This window comes from Equus quagga, chromosome 10 (genome assembly GCF_021613505.1).
Source record: "Equus quagga isolate Etosha38 chromosome 10, UCLA_HA_Equagga_1.0, whole genome shotgun sequence".
NCBI classification, from domain to species: Eukaryota; Metazoa; Chordata; class Mammalia; order Perissodactyla; family Equidae; genus Equus; species Equus quagga.
Window position 1 is genome coordinate 96951576 of NC_060276.1, and position 25051 is coordinate 96976626.

Consider the following 25051-nt stretch of genomic DNA (forward strand, 5'->3'; position numbering starts at 1 on the left):
GTGAGATGCCCATTTATTTCGATGACTACAGAGAAGGTACAACAGCAATGATGCTATTTTAAATACTAGAAATCATACTGGCACTTTTCATAGTATTTGGAAAACAAAGAACTTAGCTCTAGGTAAGAAAATACATTAAAAATTCATTCAGTTTTCAAGTTTGTTTTCATCAGAAGTGATTAACAGTAAGTTCAATTAATCAGCTATCACTATCCCCTACTCTAGCCCTGTTCAGTTTCTACAGTATCTACTTTGACATTCATACAAATAGGTTTACTATTTAGATGGGCAAAGGTATGCTCTATAATGAAACATTCTGACAGGAAGGGAGTAGTTGTCGCTTTACATTAAATGGAGGAAAAATTCAACAGCAGAAATCTGCCCCTGTGATAGAGAAAAGAGCACAGTTAAATTAAGAGTTACTTGAGACCTTTATTTCAACCTGATTAGTTGGCAAATAGGTCCCTTGTTTGGTTCCCTAGATAAATTGTCTTTGCCCTCTGTTTTTAGCCCAGTGAAGGCACTTATTACACAAAACTTGAATAAACAAAGTACTTTGAGGTTCAAATTGTTTGTGTTACAAATCTCCTTTAAAAACTGATTCTCTTCTTAAAAGGAGGCTCATGTTTTAAAATACTGTTTATCTCAAAGTTGAGACCTACATTATCATATATGTGTTTTCAGTGAGACCTTATTTAAACAATAAGCTTTTCAACTAGAAATATGAATTAAAGCAGCATAGTTCATAGTCTTCTGTTTTTGCTTATTTTACATATTCAGATTCCATCTTTCGTTTGCAAAGGTTACTTCCTTACCTAATTTTTCTCTATTAACAGTGTATAAATAGGGTCTTATTTAACTTAGTTGATTCTGTGAACCAGAATTGCAATGATGCTGTTTTAAAATACCAAGGACTTAAATTATATAAACTCATATACAAATGCCTTTCCCAAGTTAGAATTTCCTTTTGTAGAAAGAGTGGCCGACAAACAAACATCTTAACAGAATGAAAATGGGGAGTGGGGAGGTCAGTTCACAGGGGCATGTCACAATTAAGAAAGAAGTTGCCTAAAAAATGGGTACCTCATCATTTTGCCCTCATATTTTCAAATAAGATAAGGAACTATTCAGGGATAGAAATGGAAATAATATATTCTATAGTGATCTTAGGGATTTTTCTGTCACCATAGCAACTACAGGGACTATGGTTTCATTTTTAGAGGGTCAGAAACTATAAAGATCAATTATTTCTAGACAAACTAAAATAGTAAAAAGCTATAAAAGATCTCATTTCTGACTTTAAACTATGGGAACTGCTACAGAATTTTCTTTAGTGCATATACCATTTTTCTGTGTGCAATGCCTCAGGGACAAGAGTATGTATAGGGTCTTTAAAAAGGATTTCCTGGACTCTGGCCAATTTTGACAGCATTCTCTCAGAATGCACCAAGGAGCTATTATCTAGATATCCAGGGAGTGTGACATCCCCTGCCCCAGTTTTTGCTTTTTGCTTTTCTCATTTAAGATAGAAAGTTTTCCTGCCTTTGCAACATGCTGCCCAGCATTGCTAAAACCTTTCATAACTCGATTCTGAGCAATTCTACCACTTTCCAGAGAATTGGGAAGCTCTCCAGAGATTTGGATTAAAATCAGGAAGCTTTGCAAGCTCAAATTCTCGGACAGAGAAAGAGAGAGAGTGTGTGTGTGTATACACCCCACATCAAAGCCATACATGGATTACTTTTATTTTGGTGAGAAAGATCCTCCTTTCCTTCTCTTGAATTTTACCCCCATGGGAGATTATAGCTATTCATTTTAAGTGTCTGAGCTCCCAGTGTACAGACAAATGTGGCTGGTTGCCCCAATGTGAATTTAAGTAATCAGCCTGTCCCTCAGCTGGCTGCTTGGTATTAAGTGGAAAACCTGCCCTTGGACTGACAGCCATGCTAAAATGGAGCCCACGACTTACATCATCAGGAGTTGAGCCAGTGAAAGTGGTGGTGAAATCAGGCTGCTCAGGTCAGTTGAGTTAACAGAAACAGCAAAGAAGTCACGTTGGCACATATTCCTAGCACCTGACTTAATCAAGCTAGTGGGATAGCCCTAAATATTCCACCCCAGACTCCAGGCTCAGAGCCGTCAGAAGATGGTAATGAAACTTTGCCAGGCAAATAGAAGAAAGAATAGAGTTGGCATGCATGCTTGACTACAGTGACTTCTAGGGCATTGATAACATCTGCCAGATCCATTCTATCTGTTTTAAGTTTCTGTTATATTATCAGTTTTGTTTTTATTTGTAGTAAACTTTCTTTCAATAAAGAAGTGTCTTATGTCAAATAAAGTGAACCGCAATGTAGTACTAAGGTGTTTTCAATTTTGTAGTGAAAGAGGATGACAGTGGAAGACAGTCTGCCCTGTCCAGATTTATATCTTCACACTTTCAAGATGCTGAAATTGCTCTTGATAAGATTACCAGTGACCTCCTAAATTGCTAGAGTTGACTTTTCACTCCAGTTCCTAGCTACATTTGACTCGTTGACAGCTCCCTCCCTCCTTTCTGATATTTTTTCTTCCCTTGGTTTTGAAAGACTTTACTCTTCCGGTTCTCCTAGGTCTGATGAGAATTACTCTTCGGGCATATTCATCTTCTTCCTCTGCCTCTGCTTTCCAGAGGGGTTCATCCTTAGGCAACCTTTCCTCTCATTCTTTTCACTCTAAAAACCTTTTCTGAGCAATTTGACTATCTCTTGTGCAATTAAATGACACCTATATTCCAATGACTAGCAATTTTGTATGTAACACTGGTAGAAGATAATTTTAGCCTGCGTTCCTCCAGATAAGTAATCTCACAGGATATTTCTATGTTGGCATTCCCTCCTTTCCTTCATATGGTAATACTTGACCTGTTAGATAAGTACTCTTACCAGAGTTAAATTGAGTTTCTTAAATAAAAAAATAACGAAGACTTCCAATCACAAGGTCTACATGAACTTGAAGACAATAACTTGGAATTTTATAAACAACCTCTCTCTCTCTCTCTGAAATTCATTCGTATCACCCATAACCATTGTGTCTTACCCTGTCTCTAGCTGACTTGCAACACCTGAGAACACAGCTGCTTTTTTTCAGGTTCCCACTGTAAGCGTTGACTTTTACCCCTTAGAACTGACGTTATCTATATCCTCACCTGCTTCTATTGCTCAGTCCTCCCCCAAGGCAAGTCCTAATGCACCACAGTTGTGGAGTCTTAGAATGAGGCAGGAAAATGCTCTAAGACCTAACCAACTCCTGCTGTCCAATCTGACTTGTGCAGTTTGCTTCAGAGCCTGCCCCTGGGAAGCTGCAGGCTCAGCAATTGTCACACCCTATCTAGCCTAGTCTCCATTTCGTACGTACATGGTTAAAATCCTCCCCAATCTTGCCTGAAAGTAGGCAAAAATATTCTTTTTATTGATACTTGTTAAGTTTTTATATTTATGTTTATTTATCCTGACGGGAAACAGGAGATCTCTGGATCAGAGAACACATCATTAATTACTCAAGAGCATCTTAGAGCCAGTTCCCATGTCCAAGATTTCCATGGGACAATGCAAGGAGGGCCAGATGTTTATCTGTTCATGCAGGGGTTGAAATACAGGAGAGAAGACTCAAAATTATGAATATCACAGCTTATCTAAGGCAGCTGGCACATCTGACAGAGACAGAGAGAGAGAGAGAGACAGACAGACAGACAGAAATACACCTTTGCTCTGAAATGTAAACAGATCCTCTCCAGAGAGAATTAAAGGTCTAGGTCTGTTATCCTCAGAATGTAAGTTGGAATGTAAACAAAGCAATCTGGGAAAGCTAAGTGTCTAAGTCTCCCTGGAGCAATGCAGTAGTCCAAACGCCAAGGTATGTTTGCTATTCACTCATCCTTTAATCCAGATGCTTTCTTTGTTCAGAAAGCCAGACCATGTGGAAATGTGAAAATATGTATGGCCCAAGAATAGTTGCTATCTCTTCCCCTTCTCAAAGTCTGATGCCGACTCCCTATTGGATATCTACAGTCTGACGCCCTAAAGGCTTCTCAATATGATCATGTGCAAAACTGAACTCATCACTTACACAGACACACAAGCACGCACACATGTAACTTGTTCATCCATCTGAAATCCCTTTAGACAATGACACCACTATTCATCCCAGGCCAGCATCCTGGGAGTTTATTCGAGTCTTTCCTCTTCTTCACCCAACACACAGTCACTGGATTCTGCCAAGTTTCCTTCTTAAACAACTTTCTCAATTCAACTCAAATATGAATCCCAACCAGATATTTGATTACATTAATGTTTTTTATTTTGTAAGTTTAATAATGATATTATGTGTACTTTCTTTGAAAAGAATTCCTATATATTGGAAACACATGCAAACATATTTATGGATAAAATATTTTGTCAGTTTATTTCAAATAATCCATTTGAGGAGGTGCATGGGTGGGAGTATAATGAACAAGGTTGTCCATGGTTTCGTAAGAGTTGGTACTGGATAATAGGTTCATGGAGGCTATCTGTGCTATTTTCCTGCTTTTGTATATATTTGAAATTTTCCATAATATTTTTGTGAATCATGGCTCCCCACTGCCTACTGAATTACATTCAGAATTTTCAAAGCACAGTATTAAACATCTGCAGCCTCTGTTTCCTGACCCATCTTTCCCTAATCCTCTACATTTTCAAAAAGTCAATCAAATATTACTGCTGGTGTTCCCTGTCTTTGCATGTGTGTTACTACTAAATATAATGTCCTTCCCATTTCAACTACTCAGCTATGTCTACCCCAAATGGCACTTCCTTCATGAATCCTTTCCTTAGCTTGTGACGAAATATGGTATATGATTCATTCCTTCTCTGAACTTCCAGAAAAGATTTGGTAACTCTTAGACCACTCATCAGATTCCTTCTTGTCATCTAGCTGGGGCTTCTATACTATTATTTTTTCCTTCAGTTCTCCAAAACACACCCTCTCTTACTACCACAATAGGATCAATTTAAAAATTCTTAAAAACAAAACTGTGCTTCACCTACTTTTGCTTTCTCTGTATTGATCCTTATACATGCAAGAGATCAATAAATGCTTTCTCAATTGACTTGTCTATGACAATTCAGATGAGCAAAATAACCAAATTCATACTAGGACTAGTTAAATATGTAATTTCTAGCAAAGTTTTTCAAAAATCTGTGTTTTAAAGATTTTTATTACATAATGAATTTGTGATTTTTTACCTCACATATAATCTAGATTAAAAATTGTGGAGTTAATTTATGGGACACATTTATTTATTCATTTGTTGAACAAAAATGCTTTGGATATCTACCACATGCCAGGCACAGGTTTGAAATCTGGAAACCCAATAGAGAGCAAGACAGATAACATCCCTGCACTCATAGGATCTGGTCTAGTGGTGTGCAGAGACCAGTAGATATATGATTTAATGTTAGTTATAAGTGCCATGAAGAAAAATAAAGGAGAATACAGTCAATACGGAATGATTGGGGCTGCAATTTAAAACAGAGTGGTAGAGAAGGCCCCTCGGAGATGAGAAAGAAGTGAGGGAACCTGCCATACAATGTCTTGGAGAGAAATAATATTTTTGACAGAACAGCAAGTGCTGAAACCTTGAAGCAAGAGTATACTTGACATACTCAGGGTAGACAAAGAGGCTAATGAGGATGAAATGTTGTGGACTTGGAGGAGACTAAGACAAGATAAGATTAGAATGGCAGACAGCATACAACCAAGTCATACAGAGCTTTGTAGGCCATTGTAAAATTAGTGGGTTTGATGAGGAGCCACTGAAGGGATTTTGAGCAGAAGAGTAATATGATCTGATTTATGTTTTAAAAGAATCTCTTTGGCTATTGTGTAAAGAACTGACTGGGAGAGGAGCAGGACTGGAAGCAGGAGGATCTGTTAGGTAGTTTTCAGCCTGAATAAGCACTAATTGATGTGTCATTTATTGAAATGGAGAAAACCATGAGAAGAGAAGGGTAAGAGGATGCAGTTCAGAATTTGGTTGGGGCCGTATTAAATTTGAGATGCTCATGAGACATCCAAGCATCAAGAAAGTAGTTGGATCTGTGAATCTGGAGTTTAGAGTTGAGGTCAGGGCTGGAGATGTACATTTGGGAGTCATTGTTGTATAGAGGGTACATACTGTGATGGGACTAAATAGGGGGGAGTATAGATAGAGAAAGAAACAAGTGTCAAAACTAAACTAGAGCACTCCAGTATTAAGAGATTAGTCAGAAGAAAAGAATTCAGTAAAAAAGGCTGAGAAATAGTGGACAAGAATGTGGAAGAAAAAAACAGAAGAGTTCAGCTTACAGAAGCTAAATGAAGATAGAGTTTTAAGATGGAGGGAGTGATCAACTGTATCAAGATGAGGCCTGTGAATTACCCATTGAATCTGAGCATGCTGAAGTCAGTGGACTTTAGGGTTGACAACTTTAAAAAGTCAAAAATTATCAATTGCAAGACGGTTTGTTACTTCTGGGGTTTATAAATTTCCTTTTTTCTCTTTCCGTAGACAGTCGATTCATTTCTGATTTGTTTTAAAATTTCAATATTGCAGAATATAAAAGACAACCTGCAACAAATCTCAGGTCGGATTGATGTTATTCACAATAAGAAGACAGCAGCATTGCAAAGTGCCACACCTGCGGAAAGGGCAAAGCTACAGGAAGCTCTCTCGCAGCTTGATTTCCAATGGGAAAGCGTTAACAAAGTGTACAAGGACCGACAAGGGTAGGTAACACTTTCATTTTATTAAATAGTTATATCTGTTTTCAGGGAACTCTAGAGTTTATTTCAATGTTCTCCAGGGAAAAAAGAAAGGTAGGGAGGAAGAGAGGAAGAAGTGTCACTATCAGTGGAAAAAGGTAAGTGGAGTGAGAATAAATGACGAACAGTTTAGACTAATGAGCTGAATTCAAGAAATCATTCTGTACTGGAGTTATCATTATGTTGGTCACTATATTATCCTCTAAAATTTCAGGTAGTGTCAAAACAGTCTTGGTCATTTAACTGAGGTGGTTTAAATAATTTTACAATGTGAAATGTATATCTTTGGTCAAATCTGGTTCTATATATTTATAGCAGTTTGATATTTAGATTAATATGTTTGAAATATAAGCTTTCAACAAAAAGTTGATTTTCATTTACTGTTTCTATTTTGAACGTAATACTTAACATTTTGAATTACCCCTACTTTTTTGCTATGAGGAATTAAGTTGATTTAAAATAGCTTTTTAGCACTTACCTTAATTAAGATATCTAGCTTTTGACCAAATTTTTAAAATTCACATACATTATTTAGCCTCGCACCACAAGAAGATAAAGTATTGTTTTCTCCTCCAATTTTAGGTTAAAAGTAATAAAGTTCTAATAGCTTAAAATAATTTGTTTCAAAGATTTGTAGTCTCAAGACAATCTTCATCATTATTTTCAGACGAAATCAATTTTTTAAATAATTATAGGGAATTTCCTTAATATGTCTCATGTCTGTCCATTTCTAACCATCCTTACTTCTATTTTAGTTCTTCGTTTACTACATTATGTTCCTAAACTGATTCTTCTAGCAGAAATCTGTTATCTCCAATGATCATTGCCACTTTGTTCCCAATTATCTTTCATCCATAGTTGTTTTTCTAAAGTATAAGAACTTCAGTACTATAATCTCATTCCCATTAGAATAAAGTCCAGACTCATCAACTGGGCGTATAAAGCCTTCACATGACTCCTTCTCGTCTAGTCTGCCTCACTGCTTATCAATTGCTGTCTGCCCTACAACCTCTCCAAATTCTGCTCTAGCAATATTAAACCAATCTGAAGATTCCCGGGTATTTTGTGCCCCCTCTGGCCTATCTGTCCTTCAGGTCTCACCTGAGATGTTATTTCCTTCTTAAATTCCTAAAACTTTAAGTTGATCATAAAGTTTAGAAACTTACATATTATTTTAACATTTAAAGTAATATAATATCAATATACCATTTGTGTATTTGCAAATATTGCCAGACTCACTATAGAGTACATGCTCTGAAGTGACCTACTCCTAGAATTTACCACACGGTGATCAATTTGTTTACTTTCCTGCCTCCTGCACAAGCTCCTTGAAGACAAAAATTATATCTTATTTTGTGTGATATGCTCAGCACTAAGACAGTACTGAGTACAGAGTGGATGTTCAGTGTGTCCGGACTCAAACCTCCTCCCAGAACCATGAAAATATTTCTCCCTGGATGGTCTAATAGTTTTATCTCAACTTTATGGAAAACAGCTGGTCCTAGCGTATCAAAAGCAGGTCTTGATAAAGGAAAAGAAACTTAGCAACCTTGTGTATATACTGCAAAAAGACGAACTTATAATGGCATCATGGTACACCTTCTCTCAATATCCCACATTGAGTTATTATGAGATTCTGCAAACTACTCAGGTGAGGTCAGTTTCATCATTCTCTTTTGGGGTGATCATTCCACCAGTGCGATGTTCTTGTCTGTGTTGTTTTCTCTGAGACAGTGTTTTCTCCCATCCACCCAGGCCGCCAACATTATCCCCTAAGAACCTTGGGGGTTCCTTGGGTAGCCAGTGATTACTGTGATTCTATAGTGGCCTACGACTCATACTAAAGCAGAAGTGAAACTTTCTACTTTTTGAGCCTTGTCTCTCGCTTCATTTATGTCATCTTTGGTCAATAAGCTAGGTATTCCCTTCTCACAGGCTCATACAGATGTTTGCCTTTTAGTTCACCTTCAGCTGTAGACTTTCAAAGAAGCAGAAGCACTAATACCATTTCACAGAGAGGGTAAGCAGAAATCTCACTCCAAATCTGGGATCTTTCCTATGCCCAGCAAAGGGATAGAGTGTCTCTGACCCCAGTAGACTTCCTCTTTTCTTATTCAGAGGCTGGGAGAGTATCCTAATTTTATTCTAATTGGGCTTCTCTAGGAAGTGGTCAGGAGCTGTAGATTTCCTATGAATTTTAGTCCAGTCTCAGGTGAAACTGTTTTAAGTTGTTGGTTATAAGCACAGGCTCTAAAGTTCAACTTGTTTTGGAATCCTGGCTTTGCTGCTGACTAGCTGTGTGTCCTTGAGCAATTTCCTTAACTTTTATGCTCCACGATTCCCTTATCTATAAAATGGGATAAAAATATTTTCTAAATCGTAGAGTTATTATGAGGATAAAATGACACAATATATGTAGAGTGCTTAGTGGATTGCTTGTACATGATAATGACTCAATTAAGCTAAGCAATTTTGATGATAAAAATGATGGTCTTATGGCTCTGATAGACTTCATGTCTGTTAGTTCATTCTCATATTCTTCCACATTTTCCTGAGCATCACAGAGAGATGAATTAAATTGAGTCCCTGTTTTGAAGAACTTCCCAGTCCTGGAGAGAGAATGGACAAACAGTCAGTAAAATATGGGTTGATAGATATGAGTTGCAAATCTTCAGAATATTAAAAGTGGCTCTTTTCCATGAAAATACAAATAGTGAACACAGTAAACATTAAATCCATGAATCCCATGTATCCATATACATGTCATTTATATGGTTAGATATCCATATATGTAAGATAAATATTTAACTCTATGAGAAATTAATATTGCTACTAAATTCTGTTTTCATCTATTTCTTAGTGAGTTACTACTTATAAAAGATATCTACAGGAAACGTACCGGATTCTCTTTTGTCTTTACTTTCTTTTGGATACCGTCTTTACTATCCCTCAAACCGTTCATGAATTTGCCCTATTTTCAGGAAATTACTTCCCAAGCCTAAGAGGATAGCACAATTCAAATGAAATAATAAAAACGAAAGCAATTTCTAGACTACAAATTGCTGCACAGCCATAAGATGGCATTATTGTGTAACAGCAAGGTTCTGGTCTGACATCAAGTAAGTGATTTTTCAAAATCAGTATTCTCCTTGGAATCCCATTTAGTCAGATATTTTGGGATGGCTCACTCATACATCTAAGTGGTTAAATTCAAGGTGATTCTGAGCTTTAGATCTGATGTAAAGAGATTGTGAGACCAAGAGTAGTGATTCTAATAATACTGAATTTCTAGAGCAAAAAGTATCTCAGAAAAATGAGGATAGCAGTGTGAAGACATTTTAAAAAATCAAATGCTATTACCAATGATATTTCATAAAATAAGAAAGAGGAAAACAGTGTTTCGTAAAAGAAGCCAGATACAAAAGAATACATATTGTACGAACCAATTTATATAAAATTCAAAGACAGGCACAATCGAGGTTAAAGATCAAATATGGTTACCTTTATTGGGAGTAGTGCTTAACAAGGGCAGGAGCAGATTCTGGGGTTCTGAGTAATGTTTTATTTCTTGATCTGGATGCTGATTGGGTTGATATGTTTACGTTAGGAAAGTTTATGAAACTGCCTTTGTGATTTGCACACTTTTCTGTGTGTATGCTGTACTTGCATGAAATTTACACTTAAAATTTTAAAATAATAAATGCATACTTTTTTAAATACAGAAAGGACCTAATCTCAGAATTTTTTTAAAAAATTTGTAGCTTTAAGAAAAACATATTACATCGTTCTATTTTTGGCATTTCACCATGGACTTCTGAACACTTTATAATTGATCAGCACAGACTCTAAGATAACTATATGGGCAGCATTGCTTTAGAGAAAGTTCTCCTGAATTGACCACCATCATGCTGGGACCACAGTGCTACATGTCAACAGGATGCTGAGGGTGAGAGAGCTGGGAGCTGCTTCCCCAGGGACTTCTCCTTTGTTTAGTTCCCTTAGTGTCAAGCCCACAGTATTAAAGCATTCACAGACTCTTGCTGCCATTTGCACTGCATGAAGGAAAATGAGACAATGGGAGAAATGAAAGGAGAGAAAACAGGAATAGAAACCAAAGAAATCTGATTTGAAGAGAAAATGCCTTAATCATCTCTGTATTCAGACTCTAGGGAACCAGCATGTAATTCTGCAAGCCCACTCTCAATGCGACTTTTCTCAGGAGCATTTGCTATCTCAGTTGTAATTTTTCTATTGAGACATTCAATAAATATTTTTCTCTCATGTCAAGGTAAGGGAAATAACCCTACACTACCCACCGAGAAAGAATAATATACTAATCCTTATGTCATCGCCATAGAATTTGATCCTCTAAAGTGGAAGCTAGAGGGACAGATGCATAATCTGGGAGCTTTTCCAGAATTGTTTGTTCCTAAATGAGACATTCAGCTATAGCGGCATTAGCAGCCTCTTCTATTTGTCACAATGCCATATGTAGTTGGGAAGATACATGATAAGCACACACAGGATCCTGACAACCCAGGAAAGATTAACATTGCAGTCTCAGAATTAGTCGCCACTAAATGTGGAGATTTCCATGCAAGATTGCAACCTCATATTTTGCCTCTGGCGTATATGTATATGTGCCAATACATAATTCCACTGTTAGTTTGTGAACTTGGAAGAATTAAGAAGAAAGAGGTAAAAAAAAAAAAAAAAAGTCCTGAACATAGGAAAGGTTTTTAAATAGTGTCTCATTCTGGAATCATTATTGTACTGACCAGGGGAAGGATTCTCATGCCTTCCTTCCTGGGGATGATGTAGATGCATTAAATTGAGGAAGAAGTAAAATTTTCTATTTATATCCTAATTTTTTACACCACTCAGACAGTAGTGTATGGGGAAGGCTTCTGTTTTCGTTCTTAGCACCAATATCTTTTTTGAAAATCATTATTTATTAAGTTGTTGATTTGATAGAATTCATTTTTAAAACTTAGTTATCTATGTAGAGAAAATAATACATCATTTATCTGTACAGATATATCAGGAAATATTCTTATACATAGACTCACAGACACGCTCACCAGTTCACCTAAACACTGGAAATCTTTTAAAGTTTATTATTAACCTTCGTGTTTTCCCCAGTTAAGTATCTTGTTCACTATCTGCTCTCCTAGTTTTGTCCAAATTGATTGGTCTGATTTATTTTATTGGTTCCTGGATGTCAGAAACCATGCCAATTTTGCTTGTTTGTATGATGCCCAGTACAGCACATGTGGTTAACAAATACTCTTTAATAATAATGATGATGATGAAAACTATAATTTGACAGCATCGACATGTCATATATGTCAGAAATGAGTCATCCAAACTTTAAGAAAGGCAAATCTCTTACTAACCTGTCATTTTCTATCATTTCCCTTCACTAAACTTGGCCTCTACATTATCTTCTCTGCCATATCCGTTTCCTCCTGCGTATTTCAGTTTAGGGCTTGCCCCCTCCTGCACACTGCCTTCTATTTCATGCTACTCTCTTCAAGTGTTTATATTTCTGCCCAGGCTCTGTATAATCCAAACTAATCCCCACCTATTGTGAATATCTTTCACTGGCCGGTTGGTGCACTTTACACACCACCGAGAGAGTGATTGTGAGCCAAATAATGGAGTCTTTGTTTCCACTCAGCAACCAAAAATGAAGTGTATGATTTGACTACTGATGCCAATTACATGGAGGTTTTACCACCAGAGGCAAACCACAAAAGATTAATCCCATAGAGTTGGTGTTAGGAGGTACTTAATTTTAATATATTGACTATCAAGTAGTCTCATTTAAACAGACAAATTATCAACAAACAATATCCTTATCCCATAATTGTGATTTGTTGAAACTGTTTAAAATATGAGTCATTCAGTACCGTATACTATTCGAATGAGATACCTAAACTAGCTCTTGATTTATATTTCCTGTTTACTTATAATTGCTTCTGAATTCTTAGTTGTTGGGAACAGGTGGTAAAGGAATTGAATGAAGGGGATCTGTTGTATTTAGTTAATGAGAGGGTTTTTTGAAATGCATTACTTATAAGTTTGTTTCTGCCCATCAGCTTATCTTCTCTATGTTCCCATCACTACTTGAAAGCACTCAAGAGTTGCAGGGTGCTTTGCTTTTTATGATAGCCATTTCATACAGGACCATTTGCCTTATATCTTCAACATTTTCAGATTCTTATAAATCTTAACAGTTCACATGGAGGTTAGTTTAAAACTTGCTTCAGATAAGAAATTGACTGGACATAAAATTCACATAATCTCAGAGTTAACCATAGATCAATCTCCTGAATCTTTTTCTCAAAATAATTGAACATTTTTGTTTCCCAGGATAGCTGTATACACACATTTCCATTCTTCACCATAGATAATTCTACTTCTTCAGTGTACAGGGCACTAGAACTTGCTTGTTTGTTATCTAAATAAGCCTTATTTTCATTATTGCCAAAGGGAAAAGACTCTAATATAGAAACCTGTTTTATGACTATAGGACTAGCCTCATTTTGAAAACAATGCCACTGTTTAACTTTACTCATTTTATGTTTCTTGGCTTTGTCATGTCACGAATTTTCCTTCTCTAAATATACATTTTCCTCTCCACACAGAAAAGATGATTTTGGGGAGAAAGCAAAACTGCTAAAATATAATTTTTCCAGAAACCCTATTGACTCTGTCAATTAGAATTTGTTTGGGCTGAGAGTAACACAGGCTCAAGGTAGCAAAGGCTTCACTGCGACGGAAGCATATTTCTGTCTCCTTAAAAACCTAGGAGTGTGCAGTCAAAGCAAGTATAATGGCTGTGCTCATTTCTGCTTTCTACACAGCTATCCTTACAGAGTGGGCTCTCATCTCCATGTTGCAAGATGGAGCTCCCATCACATCTGCATTCTAAGAAGCAGGATGGGAGAAGGTTGGGAGAAGGGGCAAAGGATCCATACTAGTTGTCTTTTAGGGAAGTTTCCTGGGAGCTGCCACATTTCACTTACTCTTACACTTCATTGGCCAAAAGTCAGTCACATGACCACACTTAAGCTGCAAGGGAGGCTGGAAAATGGTGTATTTATTCCTAAATGCTATGTGCTCTGTCAGAAAGTATGCACTTAAAGAAAAATGGGAGAATGAATGTTGGAAGATAACTAATAGTCTTCAATGTATACATAGAAAAAGTGTTTTGTTTTGTTTTTTAAACAGCCCTAAGAAATACGTAAAAAGGGTAGCTGTGCCTAGGGCTAGCTTCTTCCCCTACTTTCTCTCATAATTTTATGAACTCTGATTCAGCTAACATCTTACTCTGGATCCCTGAATTCTGCTAATATAGAAGTAGAAGTTTTTTGTCATTGGCTAGTACCCACTTGTTCTCTCTCTCCATGTCCTCAAAACGGTTTCAGATTAATCAGTTTTTGCCTGACTCTTCCCCCCATCTCCAGCAAAGCCACTGCTTAGCCAAGGAGAGAGATAGATAACTTGGTTGTCATAGTGCTCGTAGGTTATATTTCCTCTATTTACTTACTTTGACTAAAGTTGGGTCATTCATAAGTTTTAGCAGTTTAGGTTATTAACTCCCAGAATAACAACTATAAAATGAGAATCTAAGATTAAAGCTAAAATTATGACAATGTACTGAAATTTCAGGATGTCACGTTTTTTGGATATGTAAGATGGGCCTTGCATACGATTAGAGAACATCTACCTTTTTTTGGCAACACCTACATGCCACTCATGCATTCAGTGCTTTACTTATATGACTTCACCATCAGGAGAACCTTATTTTACAGATGGGCATCTTGAGGTTTAGAGGGAACAAATAATTGTCCTAAGCTCACATAGGAAGTGTATACCAGAGCCTCTGTTTTTACCCAAGTGATGAACTCTTGTCTGCTGCTCCCCTTGGCTCCTATGCATTTCACATAGGATTTCTTATGCTCAAAGGTTATGTTCTCTCTTCCAGATGTCATTCTTCAGTAGCAGCAACAGGGATACATATAAAAACTTTTTAAAACTCTTATACCTGAAACCACAGTGTTTTAAAGAGATATTTATAGTTCAGAAGGTTAGTATCTTCATGTTTGATTATCTGTAGAAAAATAGATTGGGATTCTATAAGAAGCTTGGCCATGCCAAGTAGTAAAGGATCTTCTCAAGGGCTTGAGGAACACTGATTTGTTCTTTGGAAAAGTCCTACTCATCATTCAGGACCCAGTGCAAATATCACCATTTGGAATCCTTTGCTAGTCTCAACCAATTATTTCATTCTCTGTGTTCCTAGAACTCTCTGTTTATGTACTTCTCTTACAAGTGCTTATCATGAATTTATGTCTTACATAGCTGTGTGCAACTCTGTACCACCAATAGAGGTTTTGCTGCTACAGGGCAGAAACTGTGCCATACACATTCTGTCACCCCTAAGCCAAACACCATATAACTCATGGTGGCTGCTCAATACATTTGATTGTATTAATTGATAAGTTATCATTTAATAATTAATAATTATCAGTTGATGAGTAAATGATAACCTACTTGGAATGAATAAGATTCTTGTTTCTTTGGTTAACAAGAACTTCATTTCTGTTATAGTTTATTCAACAAAATATTTGTGGAGGCTAAATTTCCTCGTATTTACTTTTATTTTTCTGTAATGACTGAATTATAACTTTAAAGTATGGTTATAGCAATATATGAATAATCAAAGATATTGATATGTTCTAATTATGGTATTTGAGAGAAATAAACAGTCTCTCATTTAAAAAAGTCAATATAACTTTCTGGTGGAAGTCAACAAACTTTGTTTGCTTACTTACTTCCTTGTTTTAACTGGTAGTTACAGGGTGGGGAGGAATTTGTTGCCATTATAAAATTTTAAAACTTTAAAAAATCTGTTTACTCTGTGAGAATTGCAAATTCTTACCTGTAAGGTGATTTTCACAAGCATTATTTTCTTATTAGTTTTAGTTTATCCATGAACAGTCTCAAATTCTTCTTGGAAACATCAGTTTTCTCAAGGGAAAACTGCCCATTACATGCTAAAGATGTGGTTTTTGAGAGATTTCTGCTTGAAACAACACATTTTAAAATATCGTATGTGGTTTCCTAGTATGGTTAGAGACTTAGAAAAATAAATAACAGTTTAGATGGACATTTAAAAAATTCTTAACATTTAAATAATTTGTATATTTGGGTACATTTAAGCTTTATTTTTTTCACAAAAGGTGAAATTTGTAGTCTCTCTTGAAATGCTTTATTTTTTTCTTTCTTTCATTTGCTTTTCTCTAATATTCAAAGATATAGTCTAGCATTTGAAACTAAGGATTGTCATTACATGCCCTTTGTTTTGGAGGAATTCTGAGGTAATCAGAGATATAATTCTGTAATCTTTCTGGGCACTTTCATAAGGTAGTAGCACCATGATTAGGACATATGTGCCAACTCTAATACTTGTCTTATCCTTTTTTGCCTATCTCCCAGTAACGTAGGAGTGACCCAAGGTAGCTATCCATTGGACCCTTACCAAAGTCTGCCAGTATTGGTCAACTGCTGCCACAATAATTCTGTGTAGCAAACACACCCCAAAGTAACAACAAGTAACTATTCTCGTGCATACAGGGCTACTCTGAATCTACTCTACTTCAGCCTGTGGAACTGTAGGTTGAATGAATAGGTCTGATCCATGTGTTTTATTCCGAGGCTTAGGCTGGAAAGGCAGCAGATACTTGGGGCATGTTTTTCCGTGGCAGAGTTCAGAAGCTCCCAGAAGGGCAAGCAGAAACATGATGCTTCTAAAAACCTTGACTTAGAACTGCTACACTATCTCTTCCATCTGCATCCAATGGTCAAAGCAAGTCACCTGGGAAGCCCAAAGTCCGGGAGCAGAGGAATGCATTATACTCACCATGAAGCCATGTCAAGAGTGAGGGAGGATACATAATACTATTACAGAATAGAATTTTGAATAACAATTTAAAATACTACACTACCCTAGTAGAATATTACAACATCGATTAACCATTTTTGATGGAACACTTGTGACTTTCTGAGAAAGCCCAACCTACAACTTGTTGATTCCACTTGGAAATGTATCCTGAATCCATTTTTCCCAAAAGTTTTATCTCTAAGCCAATGTGTTGGGGATACTTTTATTTTACCAAAAAAGCCCTGTAATATTATGAAGCAGAAATTTAAAGACTCATGAAAAAATAGAATATTGAAAGAAATTTGAAGTCACCATTTTATTTACCAACTTGAGAGTCTCCTTGTGCTTCAGCACACTTGGAAGTTGGATTTTCAAACAGCATCATGACTTTCCATACCCAGCTGTCTGCTGCTTGAGACTACCATAAGCTGACTATCACGGCTCACAGTATACCCTTGAAGAAGGCCATCTGGTTTATGTCTCTTGGCAAAATTTGTTTAAAAACAAGCAGCTGCATGACAAAGTAAGAAGGAGTCTCTGTCTAGCTGTGGTAAATAAGTAGGTTTCAATGCACATAATAAAGCATTTCCTAATCCAAGCCGACATTTCTAAAAGGGAAACATTCTTTTGTCACACACACACACACAGACACACACACACAAGATCCACAGAATTCAGTGACGAGGAAGGGACTCCATCAAATTTATATTTCAGCAGCTTAATATTATGAGAAAAATAAACAAAAGCCTATTTGTGATTAGATACAACCTTCTGGGAATAACTAATTTTTGCATACTTATATAAAATCCAATGCTTAGAAATTGTCATTTTTAAAAAATTACTTACATTAGAATTCAAATTTCTTAAAGATCTATCCTTCGAACCTTAGCATTAGTTGGTAGTTAATGATTTGCTGAATACTCTCTCTCCTACTAGGTCTCTGTGTATCCCGTTATACTTACTCTGTCTCAAAAAGAGGACATGCTACATTTTTGTGAAAGCATGAATGGATTTTCCAGTCCAGTTAAGTGCTTTCCCTTAACTCTGTCTACAGGGTCAGACTAGCCATAGTTAAGGATTGATTTTGGTCTTAATAAACAATTTGGGGTTAAATGTGTCTTGGTTTGGGTTCCTCCAAAAGCAAATCCTGAGACAAGGATTTGAGTTTAAGTCGTTTATTTAGGAGGTGATCCCAGGAAGCTGTGGTAGAGTAGTGGGGTGGTGAGAAAGGAAGGAGAAAGTAGCCTGTAAAGAGTGTTATCAAGCCAGCCACTGCTGTGGGGGACTGAAGCTTAATTCCATGGAGAAAGTCTAGGAAACTGTAAAACAGGTGTTTCGGAGTTACTTTAAGCAAGGGGCAAGAGAGCTGTGATGTTTATACTCCAACTCATTAGTCATTTTTAAGGACTACTCAGTGTGTCAGGCTACTAATTCTCTTTTGCAAGCATTTACAGCCTGTCCTGCATTTGGCTGTAGTGGGTTCTATGCTTCAAAGAAAGCCCTCAGGCTAAGACATATAGTTAATGGCTGTTGGACTTCAGCCAGGGCACACTGGAGTGCTAAGAGCCAAGAGAATGGGTGAAGCTCCAACAGGATCTTCTATACTATGCAGGAGTATAGTATCAACATGGGCATCATTCCACTAAATAAGGCCCACTGCAGTTCTTTACCCAGCTATTCACTCTTCTGCTTATTTGTGGTACTTTTCTGATTCCTGCAGTTCTCTGGATCCTGCCTTATCCTGAGGAATTGCATCCTGATCTTTCTGTGACTGTGGCTTTCTCATCCTTCCTCATTGACTTGTTTGTTTGTTTACTCTTTTATTGATGTTTCCCTTTGTTATTTGTATGTACTTAACTGTGGTTAGGCCTTTGAATTGAGTCTTGCTTTATGATTTTCAAAAGTACTTAGACGTAGCTTTTTTTTTCATTTAAGTGGGAATCACATTAGTCGGTGACATAATTAGAACTAGAAATTAAAGGTCATAGACACAGTCCTGCTTAAGTCAAATTCTTGAATGGCATAAAAGACTTGAATTTGTGTTTCTCTATCACCAATAAATTATTTGAAGATTTTTCAAAGGATTAATTTAAGAAAATTTTGTGTGCCAAGTTTATTCCAAGTCTTCTGCAAATTATCCACGAGTATTGTTTCTAGCATCAAAGGACAAGTTAAAATTGTGATTACTTTTTTCTGGTCACAGGATCCCTGAAGGCCTCTATTACTTGTTTGGATCAGCAGACTACATGCATGGTATTGGTTAGACATTCATTACTCATTCTAACAGTTTCAAAGTTAAAGTCCTGGAAGATCAAAAACACAATTCTTTGGATATCCCTAGAGAAGCCAAGAATAAATTCGTTCTCACTAGAGATGAATGAAGACAAATTTTGCTCATTAGTTAATTTTACTTCATGATCCAAATTCTTTCCCACATGAAAATCATTTGGTTTATGAGTGGTAACATGAAGAATAATGAGAATGATTAGAGATCTTGAAGACTCGACTAGATGACAGAAAAAGAAAGAGCAAGTCTTTTGAAATGTATGAAGAAGGAAGTTTAAGGGAGACATGAGCAAGGCAGGAAGTATTTTAAGGTTGAAGAACACAGGAAAAGGAGATAAGTGAAGTTAAGTGAAAATCCTTTACTGAGAAGGAAGAGGACTGCAAATTGTGTGAAGGCTGTTTTGTTTTGTTTTTCTTCTTAATAAGGAAATACCTGTGACAAAGCTAGGGAATTAGTAAAGCTAGACTTTTATAACTGTGATGTTTCAAAGGTCACAAAGGAAATTAAATTGTAGATTGCATTTAAAAGCACTAGAATTACTTCCAGTCCCATTTTTTCACGATTCTGTATGTAGCAAGAAAATAGATCACAGCATAGTTAAAGGGGAACATTTAAATTGTCACTAGCCTCAGTACGGACTGCCTCGTGGTCCTTTGGGTTTGGTGACTTATATAAATCAGGAAAGGTACAACCAATTATTATTGTATTATAATAATTTAATAGTTATTATTATAGTCATTTATTGGCTAGACAAGACCACGTGTATTCTTGAAATTATAATCATAAATACAGAAAAGGCACTAAAATATATCTTGTGTGAAGACTGCCCTTATCAGTCCCATCAATGACCATAAGATCAGATTCCGTATCTGTGCAACACTTCAATATTTCTGCTTTTGCTTCAAAGCATCTTAGTGAAATCAGTATTTTCCAAAAACCATTTTATAGCGAGTAACTTTGTGAATATTAGAAAATATAATAAACATGAAATGTTTTCCATGAAATAGCTCTCTAAATGATTTTCATGATAGTATCTCTGCCCATGATGTCTAAATCTTTATATCAAAGACTGCAAATGGACAGAACTTAAAATACTTATCTCACAAATGTTCTATTATTAATAAGATAATGGAATTTGAAGGCAAACAGGCAAAAGAAAAATGCAGTTTAGCTTTAGTAAGTAAGCTCAGAAAGTAAAATGTACTGATTATACTGTCTTTTTTACATACATCGGTGGTTTTTCAACATTAAAGAAACCTATAGACATTTGGTTTTCATTCACTTTTTATTCTTCTGAAAACAATAGTCTCTTGGACTATATGAAGATAGTTTGGAAGTAAACTTCATTTACATTTCTTCCTTGGGATGTCAATTTTATAAAATGATTTTTGAAATCAATACCTAAGGGTATTTATTGGGTAGAAGAGAGTGGGTAGAAGGAGAAGGAAGAATTGGTTCAGTTAATGGGCCTTGTTTTCTGTGTCTATCATTAGATGAAAGATATCTATTACCACTCAACATCCTGGATGGACTTCCAGTAGTGGAAATTTTTCTCTTCTTTAGTTTGTTTCCCAGGGCTAAAAACATGTGTTTCATGTTGCTAGGTAGTGGAAATCAATTGAGGTTTTCATGGAAAATGCTCTCTCTTCATCCTAAAGAAATAATTCTCACAGTAATTTCATTTAGTGAAAAGTCATCCCTCAAAAGTTAGCATCTAGTTAATTCCATATATGTTAATAGTGCCATTTTAATAAATTTACAAAATAGGAGACCAAATTTTGCCAAGTTCCTAACAGTAACGGTAGTGAAATATAGTCTTTATTGGCATGTGTTTACACTATTTTGGCATGGTGGATGGATCTAGTAAGATTGACAACAAAATGTTGTGCCTTCATGTACTGAAATTTAATGACAGTTATTTTTCCAAAGCATGACAGTGTCCCTAATAGCTGACATTCTGCAAAAGGTTCTCTATCACATGCCAAGTATTCACCATTTCTCGTTCTTGAATTTTCCTTTAAAGATTTATATGCTGTATTTTATTCCAGAAATCTAGTAACAAGGTGACCGAGCAATAAATAAAAAATGGCTGTTGTATATAATGAATCTTTATGAATACTGATAGAAATTTTCATGATGTTATTTAGACGATATCTTCAGATATGTACTTCTGTTTGCTGCACTTTACATTTTCAACATAGGGGTTGTTGTCTTAGATTGTATTCCCCAAGAAACTGACTCTGAGATAGAGATTTGCATGCAGAAGGTTTATTGGGAAATGCTCTTAAGAACAATACCTAGGAAGGAATAAAGGGAACAGGATTGGACAGAGGGAAAAGTTGAAATTGTGTTGTAGTTACAAGAGAGATCTCAGCTAGTTCCACATCGAGTTGGGTTGGCCTTTCGGAATATTCCTGAGTGCAGGAAAGGGGTTGGACCTTTGTAGCCCTAAATGCATCAGTCATTGGATATGAGTTGCCCACCTATCCCCTTCCAGGCAGTATAATCTTGAGCAAACAAAGCTCCTATCTTCTGAGTGAAATTTCTAAGAAGGGCTGAACTGTGATTTGTTAGTAGATAACACTTTCGGCAACTGGAAGAATGAATGCTTCATTTGTAGTTGGTGAATTTAGGTGGCACGCCACAGTGCCCGCTATAGTAGTAATTTATCCTTATTGAAGAAGCATATATTGTTTTTAAGTAAATATTTTATGCCTAGTAATGTATTTAGGTAGTGTTAGAGCCAAGCTACTAACCTTTTTAATAGCTTTATTGAGGTATAATTGACATGCAATAAACCTCACATGTTTAAATAGTACAGTTTGGTAAGTTTTGACATATTTATATACCAATGAAACCATTAGCACAGTCAAGATAATGAACATATCCGTCACCCACACAAGCCTTCTGTTGGTTATCCCTCCCTCCCACTCAACCCGCACCCTCAGGCAACCAGTGATCCGTTCTCTCACATTATAGATTAGTTTGCATTTTCTAGAATTTTACAAAAGTAGACTCGTAAAGTATGTACCTTTTTTTCTGGTCTATCTTCTTTCACTCACAAGCTACTAACTTTCATTTTGTGGTTAATATGATTGCTGTGTAAGTAAGTATACACATTAAATAAGGCCTTAAAAACATTCCAGTGTGATTCTGATACTAGTTCATGGATCTGCATTATATATTGAAATATGCCCTTATGTTAGGATCGGTCCTCAGGTTTCAAATGACCTCTGGCATTTAGGCGGTTATTGCTTTATTTGTAATCAATTCTTTTTATAAGCTCACTTTCCACCAATTACCTAAAAAATATTTTAATATCTGAGTATAAAAATGAAAGATATTTCTTCTATAAATCACAATGTTCAAGTTTTATAATTTATTATCATTTATAAGTGTTTAAAGTATTTAGTCCTGAAATTAAGTAGTAGTCCCTCAATAGTCTGCTCTACTGCCCACACCACACAATAGCATCCCAGAAAAATCACAAATTTGCTCTCTTGAGCTCAATCGTTTTCTTGGGTCAGCCATTCATTCATATATATATATATATATATATATATATATATATATATATATATATAAAATCTGCATAATTCCTGTAGAGAGACATATGTAGGTTGTTGTTTTGAGGTGTTAGCACTATTAAGTATAATATAAAGAATTACAAACTCACAAATTTTACAAAATCATCTTAAATTTACCAGATCAATAGCACTACCACTTTAATCTAAAAAACCTGTACCTTAATTAGGCTTCCCAATTCCATGAATGTACCACCATTATGTCGTATAAGGCCCCCAGGTGAAAACATTAATTGTCCTCGCTTTATTCCTCCCTGCACTTGAATTCCACATTTCAGCATTGACCAAGTTCTGTAGATTCTTCCTTTACAACTGTTTTCATGTTCTCACTTTCTTCTCGTTCTTCTTGACATCAGGCTCAAGTCAATAGATTCCTTGTAAGAGATCTCTCTCCACCCAAACCCCTGTCTATTTTGACAGGTTAATCTTTCTAAAACAACACTTCCTGCTTCACATTCCCCAGCACAGAAACCTTCAATGGTTCTATATTGATAGCCTTGGTTTCAAACTCGTAGCCCCTTGAGACAAAAGAGCTGGAGGATATGCTTTGCTTGGTTGTTTTCTTTGGCCTGCAGGGAGTTTTAAAAGTCACTGAAACAGGGCAGAGGTTGGACTAGTCAACACAATCAGTTTAGCACTTATTGCCTTATACCTTGTAGAGCTTTCCAATTTTATGTGTCGAACATGTCTCCTGAAGGCATTTGATTTTAAAACCCCCTAGCCCAGAGGCTAACATCTAAAATTCATAGGCTAGTGTTCACAACCCTAGCATAGCTTCTCTGACTTGCAATTCAATGCAGCGCTACAGCAAACTGGGTTTATTTGATCTAAAATGCCCTTATTCTACACTTCTTTGGAATATAATTTCACATATACAAATCCTCCCCACCTGTACAAATCTTCCCCACCTATAACCATTAGGAAGCTTTGGTTCCTTTAGTTCTATTAGGAACCAGATATAATCTCCATTTACCTTATGTAAAATGGAATGTATTGGGGAGATATTGGATAGTTCACAGAAATGAAAGAAAAAAGGCAGCCGTGGCCAAGGAACTCAGAGCTGAAGGAAAGTTAGGTTTATTGGTACTGCCATCAAAATGGCTTAACTATAAACTCTCCTATCCTTGTTTCTCTCAATTCTAGATTCAAATTCCTAAATGTAATTGGCTAAATTGGGTCATTGTCCTACCCGTTTGTAGAGTTTGCAGAGCATTATGATTAAAAGTCCCCAGGATCATGTGGGATGAGGGAAGATTGATTCCCCCAAAGGAAAAGCAGGGTACCACTAACCAAAAAGTTGAGATATTTATTAGTAAGAGCAATTAATGATAGCTGCGCCAAAACTAGCCCGTTAGTCTCAATGGCTTAAATAATTATGTTACGCTTATATAATGTCTGATGTAAAACAGGCAACTCTCCTCTATACAGTGAATCTGGGACCTAGAATGCTTCCATCTCTGGTTCTGCCATCTCACCAAGTAAACACGAGAGGCATTGCCAAAGGGGAACTGAAAAATGGACACTGACTGTGAAGTGCCTCAAACCAGAGTAATGCATCGCTTCCCTCACATTCTTATTTCTTAGGATTCAGTCATGTTGGTCTCAGTGCAACCTCAAGGCAGTGTGGGAAACATGGGGGAATACTGGGAAATTTGGTGAGCACTAATTTTCTCCACCACAGAAGGGATATTGGACATTAAAAAAAGGAAAAAATATATATATCCCTTAAATCATCCTTCAAAATCCTGCTCAGATGCTACCTTTTCCATTAAGGCTTCTTTGATCAGCCCATCAGGAGATGATAACCAATTCTTCTGCTTATCTGGTGCATTATATTCCACTTCTTATACTGGCTTCTATTATCATAATTTGTAGCCATTCCTTATTATACATATTATATCATAAGCTCTTATGTGACAATAATCAAAAGTATTAATTTATTTTTTCTACCCATAGCATTCAAAGCATAGTAGAGTTTCAATATATACCAATCTTTGAGGACAGAGTAGTACTATTTCTTTAAAACTGTGTCCAACACAGGGGGCTGGCCCTGTGGCCTAGTGGTTAAGTTTGACATGCTCTGATTCAGTGCCCCGGGTTCAGTTCCTAGGCACAGATCTACACCACTCATCAGCAGCCATGCTGTAGCAGCAACCCACATACAAAATAGAGGAAGATTGGCACAGATGTTAGCTCAGGGTGAATCTTCCTCAACCAAAAAGAGGATTGGCAACAGATGTTAGCTCAGGCCAAATCTTCCTCAGCAAAAAAACAAAAACAAAATACTGTGTCCAACACAAGTACATGGTTGATGTTTAATAAAAACATGTCGATTAGTTTTTCAGACAGCCTATTTCCTACAACATTCCATGTTACTCTGTTTCCTTTACATTGTATTCATCATCA

At 36.4% G+C, this 25051-nt stretch overlaps 1 protein-coding gene across 9 annotated transcripts in view; it reads left to right on the forward strand.

Annotated features, from left to right (window-relative positions):
- The window catches only part of DMD (dystrophin), a 2273580-nt gene that overhangs the window by 1174581 nt on the left and 1073948 nt on the right, over window positions 1-25051 (forward strand). For all 9 annotated transcript variants that reach the window (XM_046672830.1, XM_046672828.1, XM_046672833.1 and 6 more), the window contains one exon: window positions 6614-6786. In XM_046672830.1, coding sequence (XP_046528786.1) covers window positions 6614-6786 — 173 coding nt within the window. The remainder of the gene's footprint in view (window positions 1-6613; window positions 6787-25051) is intronic.